We start from the raw sequence: 9,898 nt of genomic DNA on the forward strand, positions 1-9,898 counted from the left end.
GTTGCCAAGTAATTCATAACTTGTGTGTATGAAAATGTAAAAGCATTGATCTAGATTCGCTGACACACATAACGCACACACACACACACACACACACACACACACTTAGGGACGCACGCATGGTACGTACATCCAAGAGCATATCTAATATGAAGTACAGTTCCTGTATTGGCGACTGTAGATATGTATCAACACTTTTCGAAATTGCGCTCACTACGGTGCATATAACTCTGATTGACTCAGAGCGTGTCCTTGCATCTGTCTGGACATTGCTGATTGTGTTCCTGTACAGTCACAGTACACGTGTTCGCGAAGCTGCGCACTGCAGTCTTAAAGCTAACAGTGAGTGGAAGCCACAACCAACTTAGTGTTTGTGTGTGTGTGTGTGTGTTGTGTTCGTGCGTATGAGAGCGCGTGTATGCGTGCGTGCGTGTCTTGTGTTCGTGCGCATGAAAGCGCGCGCGTGTTTGCGTGCATGCGTGGGTACGAATGCGTGATACGTAGGCCCTATGTGTGTGTTTATACTTTATAGTCAGTTCTAACATACCAAACTGCGGACTTGCTGTTTTAGGAAGCTTATTAAATGCCTAATGAACGGCAAATTACGGGACATATATGAAGAAGATAATTATATGCTATCATCAAAGCATTAAGGACTGCGTCGAAGTGTCTGAGTTTGAACTACGATACTTTGGTGATGTTGCTTGTACAAGAACAACTATAAACAAACATACAAACGAAGAAAAGAAGACAGGATGTACTTAGAAACACACGTAAACGACACGAACACAGCATAGACTACACAGACGAAAAATATGGAGAAAAAAGCACTAGACACAGACTCTCCTTACTCTCCCTGGGGATGAGGATTTGATATATTGGAATGGCAATGAAAAAATGCTTATTATATGTTATACACAACTAAAACGAACGGGGCCTTAATATGTTAGGCATTACGTCTACATGTACAAATAAGTAATAATATACAAGCCTTGGAAATATTTACAACTATCAATGTCTTTAGTTTTATAAACATTTGACCGTGCTCTATCATCACAACCATGTTTTAGATGCCTTCACAAGGAAAGTATATATCTTCATATCCCATGACCTCCCTTCTTTGTCTCTGTTACTTCAGTATGGGTATATATGTTGTATTTTTATAGCTCAATAAATACATCATGGACTCCAAAAAATATATGATAGTGCAGATTCCGATTTGGGCAAAGAACTACTTTCCTCCCGACCTTTGACCTCGCGCTGAACAATGTGACACATTTGTATGAAGTTCCAAAATCGTATCGCACGGCTCAGAAAACCATATCAGTTGCACGCAAAAATGAATCTCGGAACTGATCTGATGTATGGGATGCAATAAACAAACGTTTCTTTCATTATGAAAGCAATGCAGGTCGAAAAAAACGAACATTCAACTTACAAGATACACAGATGCTAGCAAACGATCGAACCTATTCATTCTCTCTGTTTGCTATCCGTGTGTCGACAAGCATCGCTACCATAGGAATAATCCAAAAAAGAATATGCAACACAACAGAAAGAAAATGTGCTCCCTCAATACTGTTTCGAACGTTTTCTCCGTGTCCAGACCGGTTTACAAGAACATACTCTGTTACATACAGTACGAAACACTGCCATAAAAACCAAAACAAAAGAGTAGTCTCCCTTGCATCTTAGCAGAAGACTGTTTGTGAGAGTCGCGCATCAAACATCGGCTGTTTCACGTATTTTGCGAGCAAGTCTACTCTTTTGTCTGGCTCTGCAGTAAGTCCACATTGGCGATGAAGGTATCCAAGAACTTAACACGTGTGTATTTTTCCGTAATCCAGTCATATTCCTTCAAAATGCAATCAATCGGCGGTGACAGACTTGGTGTCAGCAATTCGCGACTTCACCAACTTGGTCCCGTTTTCCTCACACCCATACCAGTTTAGGTTCATCCATGCAAACACACTCGCAAAACAAAAGATATGTGCGCTTCAACTAAATTGATTTCTATACGACTTCATTACTTTCTTGCAACTTATGAACCTTTACTTAAAGCTTTTAAATGGTCTGAAAGTAGTGTTACCGCGTACTTATCGATGCACTCATTCGTTTTATTTTTTCAGCGACGGTCACTTAGTTTAAGGTTGCAAAAGGGCTAAGTCTCGCTGGCACCACTGTTTTCAGTAACACTCCACAGATCGCAACAGTGCCGCTAGTAGTCTACACTTTGTGTTTGATGGTAGAATGGGATATACAGATTACAACACTCGTGGTTTTTTATATGGCTTGTATTTCAGTCAAGACCCAGCGGGAATATCAATCAAGATCCACTCGCCAGAGGCTCGTGTCTCCCGATGATATTCATCCGCTGGGTCTTGACTGAAATACAAGCCATATAAAAAAAACCACTCGTGTTGTAACCTATACATATAACACAACATTAACATTAACATGTTGACATACACTTTTTAATTCCTAATACTCTGAATTTCCTTTATCACCTAAAAAGAGATTAAGAAAAAACCCAACCATTATCTTATCAATTGTTCACAATGCACATTGTTTCACAAGCGTTGCAAACATTTGTGTATTATAATAACCGTGCTACAACATACTGATTAAAGGTAACGGGCACTCTCTTTCCATACAGCATTTTGTTGTGCCTAAAAACATCTGCTCCCAAGGGATCTTTCTCTTTTTACATCAAAACATGTTCAAACTTACCATCATCCTGTTTTAACTCCGTCACCATGGGACATGTTGCAAGAACAATGTGTGTGATTTGCAATCATTCTTCAATATATGCTTAAAATAACATAATTGTTAAACCCTAGAGTAAAGACTTCAAATCAACCATTTTCAAAAAAACATTGTTATTTGACCTACATACTTTTCACCATGTTATCAATTCATTATTTACATTCTCATGAAGGCTATACAGCATGAAATTCATATCTTTCAAAAATGCTTCATCGTGATCAGGTATATTAATATTAATAAATAAGTTGGTTATTTCTAGATGTTGCGAGAATCTTTTTGTTTGTTTGTTTGCTTAACGCCCAGCCGACCACGAAGGGCCATATCAGGGCGGTGCTGCTTTGACATATAACGTGCGCCACACACAAGACAGAAATCGCAGCACAGGCTTCATGTCTCACCCAGTCACATTATTCTGACACCGGACCAACCAGTCCTAGCACTAACCCCATAATACCAGACGCCAGGCGGAGCAGCCACTAGATTGCCAATTTTAAAGTCTTAGGTATGACCCGGCCGGAATTCGAACCCACGACCTCCCGATCACGGGGCGGACGCCTTACCACTAGGCCAACCGTGCCGGTGCGAGAATCTTTATAACGACAGTCATAATTCATTTGAACATTATTCTTCAAAGTACATGAGTAAAATAAAACCAAGATATGTAAATTATGTAATTGGATTCCAATTTAATGTTGAATTTGGTATAAATTTCACATTCAAATCGCACCGGGATCTGTTCAATAATATTAAAACCTTACTATGAAACAAATGACTACAACATTTTAACACATGCACAACAACAATCCTTACTGTCAACAAGAGAAAATGTTTCCTCTACAAACTGCCAGAGAAGTTCTTCTTTATTCATTTCGCTGAACTGTAAGAATGTGACCCCTTAAGTGGTACTTTTTTCCTCCTTAAACCACGCGGAATACTATTTTATCCGTTTTCAGGCCTACACCATTCAACATTGTTTTACATGATTGCTACCCATCTTTTAACATCATTTTCAAATTGAAAACAAATCAAAACTATGTGCATGAAAGTCCAGGCGATACTTTCAAGGGCTTTAAAATATCTATCGGCAATACATTGTACATGAAGATGTGTTTATGCAAGTGTGTTCAGCTAAGGTATATGCCTCCATTTAGTTGCTTTAAAACTGCTTAACCTTTCGAGCGTGTTGCTGCTCTTGTTCTTGCTTTGTGTGTGTTTATTTGTTGTTTTTCTTTTTTTCCTGAAATATATGCATTCAATTTAAAGACGTTTAGAAATCTATCTGACAGCAGCGAAAGAAAATGTATACTTGAAAACAGCATGCACACTAAGCAATCCATTTTTTTCATTGGAGGCAACCGTCTCATTTCAGACACCAGTTTCTGAACTCATTTGAATGAGGTGTGCAGCACAGCAGCACGTTTCACAGGTTGTAATAGTCATGTGCAGTATCACTGGTATGGAAAGCAGGGTTTTGGTAAGTGTGACAGTTTCTCGCGGTGTCCTGCTTTTCCTGTAAGACAAGAGAGGTGTAGGGAGCTCTGTCGCTGTCATTAGGAGTTTGGAGCCCGTCATAGACATGACTCTCCTCTGCTCCCGTTTCCTCTTGGAGAACCGCATGTCCGCTGAGTTCTGCTGGAGCACGAGACTCAAAACCTATAACAGGAAGAAACAGTTTGCCAATCATGTGTAGTATGGCTACCATTGGATGTCATTAAGAGAAATGTAAAATAGCTGTTACATTTGAAATAATGATAAAATAATGTGTCGGTCTGGATGCTGTTATGCCATTAAAAGATATTGTTTTTCTACTTCTTAAAGTCTCTGATAGCAAAAGTGTTAGTTTAATGGCTGCATGGGTATATGTTCCAGTAAATTCGAAAAACCAGGAGACTTACAAAATCCCTGAACATTTCTGTACATTTGTAAAATGTTCAGGGTATTTGTATATTTCCAGAATTTTGCATGCCGTTTTATAATGAATTTACTAAACAGGCAAAGCGATTTTAGAAAGGTGTAAACGAAATTACATTTATTTGAATTATGTTCATTTTCTGAATTGTTCATGCTGCTTTTGGATGAATTGACGAAAAGGGAAAAATTTAGAACATTTGTCAAATTATTTTTATTGCTAAGAACTTGATCAATTTTTGATTTGTGCGTTCTGTTTTTGTTGTTGATGTGAATTTATCTAAACATGGAGATTGGTGTGAGTAAATTTGGCAATAATGCAAACTGTGCACCCTAATTTTGATAATTTCACTAGAAAGGAAAATTTGATCATAGCTTCATTTTATCCGGTTTGTTCAAAAACCTTACACAACTTCAACCCCGTCACACCACATACACACAAGATAAATGTTTGATGTTTTGTTTTTTCTTTGAAGATCAGAGATTTTTCATTCACGTCCTGCCTAGCCTACAACCGGCAGGGAAAAAGGCTTGTCCAGCCAGCTTTACCCGCCATTGCAGTAGGAACTTGAAGTTGGTTTTGATTTTTTTTTAAATTTTTTCATTTTTTTTTCATTTTTCATTACTTTATTGTCCGATCGCTGGGAAATTCGGGTCGCTTCCTCCCAGTGGAAAGCTAGCAGCAACGGATTGGCGCTACCCAGGTGTCTGCGTGTTTAGGTGTATTCAGCCACCCGTGCACTTATGGCAGAATGACCAAGGTCTTTTACGTGCCATTGTGATGACACGGGGGTGGGACATGGCTTCCGTCTCTGGGTCTGCACATAAAGTTGACCCGTGTCCGTCCCGGCCCGAATTCGAACCTGCGACCTTCCGATCACAAGTCCAGTGCTCTACCAACTGAGCTACCGGGCCCCCCCCCCCCCCCCCCCCGTTTTGACTAAATGTTTTAACATAGGCAGGGAATTGAGATAAGGGAGGTGGTGTGTGTGTGTGTGTGTGTGTGTGTGTGTGTGTGTGTGTGTGTGTGTGTGTGTGTGTGCGTGCGTGCGTGCGTGCGTGCGTGCGTGCGTGTGTCTGTATGTGTGTGTGTGTGTGTGTGTGTGTATAAAGCGATTCCGAGAAAACTACTGGACCGATCTTCATAAAAATTCATATGAGAGTTCCTGGGTATGATATCCCCAGACGAATTTTCATTTTTTCGATAGATGTCTTCGATGACGTCATATCCATTTATGGTGAAAGTTGAGGCGGCACTGTTACACCCTCATTTTTCAACCAAATGGATTACACATTTTGTTAAGCAATCTTCGACGGAGTCCGGACTATGGGATTGCATTTCAGCTTGGAATCTTTAAAATCAATTAATTCCAATGTTTACTCTGTCTTGTATATTTTTAGCGTGACAAACAAAAAGGGTCCCTGCCTGAACGTTATAACAAGTAGAGGGTTGCCTGGAATTGGTCCAAAAGCCATATGCTGCACTGGAATGGTAATAATATACATTACTATAGTATACTATGTCGTAATTTTTTTCCTGGGCTTACTGCGATTTTCTCCTCCACTGTCCCCTTACCATTTGTTGGTGCTTGTCCTGGACTTTGTGTTGGGGCAGAGGCTGGGGACGCGCGCGATGCTGCCGTGGACAGTTGGTGTGCCGAAGCATCAGTGATGTTGTGGTAAGTGTGATCTACGTCTGTTGGGTTAACTCCCCTTGTTGGTTTCTTGGCGACCATCAGTTTTACGGCCGCGCTGGGTTTGCTGTATTTAGGAGCCTCGTTACCTGTCGCACAGTTTTTGATTGTCGTGAACACATATCAGTAAATGCAATTGACCGTACTGCCGAACATTTCCTTTTCTATTGTGTATTTATCGTGAATATCCGAAAATACAGTGGCTTTGAATTGTGCCATTACAATGAAATAATGATAATTACAAATTTCCAAAGTTGTGTTGAGCACACATCGTTATTTATCGATCTGTTATATTATCTGTCATTCATAGAGAATACTACATGGCTTGCTGTGTCGTACCAGATTTACACGAATTGTTTTTTAAAATATTGAACTGCGAGCGAAAGCAAACTTTTCAATATTTGAAAAAACAAAGAGTGTAAATCTGGTACGACGCAGCAAGCCATGTAATATTCTGTTTATCCTACATACTGTCCTTACATGTATTTAACTGAAAACGTCCCGCAGTCGAGGCAGCTAAACTGAAGACGCTTGATTTGGAACCTCGATCTCTTCTAAAGCCTATTACGTCAAAGCAAAGAAACGTCACTCTGAAAGTGTGGCGTGACGTGATAGATCTAAAGATTCATGGAGGGTAATTAGCGAGCGCAATTTTTGTTTCTATAATGACATTTGTCTCGGTGACTTTGGCACCATAAGCAGTGGAAAAACAGGTCCCTGCCAGACTTGCTTGACATGACCTCATTTACATGATATACACACGTGTGATTTGAACGATTATTATCTCACGGGTGTCTCTCTCACGTATGTAGGATAATTTCATTTCCAACATCGGCAGCAAGTACAAAAGAAGTTTGAGACATGCGGCAGAGTTGGGTAATGTGCCAAATCGGAAGAACAATCATCTGCATGTACACAGTTTCCGCCCACAAAGAATTAAATACAACACGGTAACAAACCAGTCAACAGCAAGCCACAATCACAAAAAAAGACATAGAAAGATTACCTGCAACAGGACCAAAGGACAGCGCTGTCTCTCTGCTGCCGTTAACAATTTCGGACGAACTTCTTGCGTGTGCTGACCCGGCTTCCCGTTTGTTTTTTCTTCGCCTGTAATCGCAGTATGTTTTGTGGGTGAAAAGATTAAACGGAATTGAACAAGAAATCTAAGAATGACTGAAGTATTGAAATAAAAATACAGAAAGCTGAATATAAAGTCGACACAAACATAAATAAAAGAAGCAGAAAAGAAATAGAAGTGCAGGAAACAAAGTTGCCACAAACATTAACAAAATATATACACTTTACAACATGTATGTCTTTGGTAATCACGAGATTAAAGGCACAGTACGCCTCCCGTAAACCATCACAGATACTGTCAGGCTTTTACACACAGTACAAACACCCTTCCATTTGAACACTCACCGAACGGGAACATCCTAGGTGCCCTACGTAAAGAGCGAGCAATTTTCAAAGAATTAATTTTTCGGATTGAGACCATCTCAATCGGACCCATCCTGAACTCAGGTCAAAAATGAGTTACTTCCCTTCAACTGGCGATAGCCGTTGAGCGATGATTGTGCGTTTTGGCGCTGGACCTAACTTTTAAAATCTAAATAATAAATTGACAGCTTGTTACACAAACATTCTTAAATCATAGAAGAATTATTTTTTCATCAAGACAAGATCAGTATAATTCGAAGTTTTGAAAGTTTGAAAAAAGAAAAGCCCGGAAGCAGGGTCACGCAAGGTATGGTTTTCGTAGCAGACGACGGTTTATAGGCAGTCAAAAGCCATCGCTCGGGTTCTTATGAACCAAATTCGTTTGTTTCGTGAAAAGTCAGAAGTACATAATAACGTGCTATTGCAGATAAGCTCACAGCGAGCCGCATTCAAATTACAAACTGACGACTGCATTGTGAAAAAGGGAAACTGGATCACACGGGTTCACGATGGCTCAGGGGTAAGATAAACCACGCAAAAATAAATTCTTTGAAAATTGCTCGCTCTTTACGTAGGGCACCTAGGATGTTCCCGTTTGGTGAGCGTTCAAATGGAAGGGTGTTTGTACTGTGTGGAAAAACTTGACAGTATGTGTGATGGTTTACGGAAGGCTTACTGTGCCTTTAAATGATTAGATATATATTCCGCCTGTGTGAGTGCGTTTTGGCCAAACATATTTACAACAGGTTAAATAAGTCTCAGAGCTTGCTGTTCTTAATTCTTACTACCAACAGTGCAGTCCACAAGCTTCGTCCCGCAAGTTTTGTGAAGTAAACTTCGCGCAGTCGTCTTCTACCATCGTAATACTAGCTAGGCTTTACTGTGGTGATTGACAAGATGGTCTTGGCGGGAACGAAGGCACCTTAAAGAGTGGCTGGGAAGAGTCCTCCACGGCAGAATTATGTCCGGGACATCGCTTCATCTTGCAGTTATGCCGTTTGGTGTCAAACGTCACCCAAACTCATGTTCATTAATTTAGTTATGACTTTATCTACTTATCTGAAAAATATCAATTCAATAACACACTGCGGACAATATGGAATTCGTTCTGGGAATTTTAATTATAATCAGGTACCTTAATATGATGATGACAAGCACCACCCCGCCGCTAGTAGTAATCAGCACCACGACACCGACAGTCACGCCTGCAACAAGCGGTACGTCCGAACCAGGGCTGGACACTTCACCTGCAGATGTTATTGTCAGATTTATGAATTTAGCGATGAAATGGTGATACAAGTAGCTGGAGAGACGATGTGTGTGTGTGTGTGGGGGGGGGGGGGGGGTGTGAGTGTGTGTGTGGGTGTATGTGTGCGTGTGTGTGTCTGTGTGTGAGTGTGTGTGAGAGAGAGAGCGTGGGTTTGTGTGTCTGTGTGTGTGTATGTGTGTGAGAGAGAGAGAGATTATGTGTGTGTGGGTGTGTGTCTCTGTGTGTGAGTGTGTGTGAGAGAGAGAGAGTGGGTGTGTGTGTGTGTCTCTGTGTGTGTGTGTGTGTGTGTGTGTGTGAAGTTTGAATGATTTACCATTATTTGGTATATTTTTACATTCGGGGAATCGAGACGAGGGTGTGGTGAATGTATGTGTGTGTATGTGTGTGTGTGTGTGTGTGTGTGTGTGTGTGTGTATATATATGTGTGTGTGTGTGTGTGTGTGTGTGTGTATTACGCGATTCTGAGAAACTACTGGACCGATCTTCATGAAACTTAACATGAGAGTTCCTGAGTATAATATGTCTAGATGTTTTTTCAGTTTTTGGATAAATATTTCTGATGACGTCATATCCGGCTTTTTGTGAAAGTTGATCGAGGCGGCACTGTCACGCTCTCATTTTTATATTTAGTCAAGTTTTGACTAAATATTTTAACATCGAGGGGGAATCGAAACGAGGGTCGTGGTGTATGTGTGTGTGTATGTGTGTGTGTGTGTGTGTGTGTGCGTGCGTGCGTGCGTGTAGAGCAATTCAGACCAAACTACTGGACCGATCTTTATGAAATTTGACATGAGAGTTCCTGGGTATGATATCCCCA

General features: G+C 40.6%; 1 protein-coding gene across 1 annotated transcript; it reads right to left on the bottom strand.

Annotated features, from left to right (window-relative positions):
- Positions 1 to 842: 842 nt before the first annotated feature.
- Positions 843 to 9,116, bottom strand: LOC138964798 (uncharacterized). Its single transcript, XM_070336848.1, has 4 exons — positions 8,947 to 9,116; positions 7,375 to 7,478; positions 6,251 to 6,457; positions 843 to 4,419 (listed from the first exon to the last, which is right to left on the bottom strand). The coding sequence occupies exons 3-4, from the start codon at positions 6,408 to 6,410 to the stop codon at positions 4,187 to 4,189; spliced, it is 393 nt and encodes a 130-aa protein (XP_070192949.1). The 5' UTR covers positions 6,411 to 6,457; positions 7,375 to 7,478; positions 8,947 to 9,116; the 3' UTR covers positions 843 to 4,186.
- Between the last annotated feature and the right edge of the window lie 782 nt (positions 9,117 to 9,898).

This window comes from Littorina saxatilis, linkage group LG4 (genome assembly GCF_037325665.1).
Source record: "Littorina saxatilis isolate snail1 linkage group LG4, US_GU_Lsax_2.0, whole genome shotgun sequence".
Classification (NCBI taxonomy): domain Eukaryota; kingdom Metazoa; phylum Mollusca; class Gastropoda; order Littorinimorpha; family Littorinidae; genus Littorina; species Littorina saxatilis.

What these genes read in the sequence shown, in the direction of transcription:
- LOC138964798 (XM_070336848.1), bottom strand. Translation starts at nt 6,410, where the DNA reads ATGGTCGCCAAGAAACCAACAAGGGGAGTTAACCCAACAGACGTAGAT. An exon ending in AGGACAAGCACCAACAAATG is followed by an intron (nt 4,420 to 6,250) that starts GTAAGGGGACAG and finishes TTCCTGTTATAG; the next exon opens with GTTTTGAGTCTCGTGCTCCA.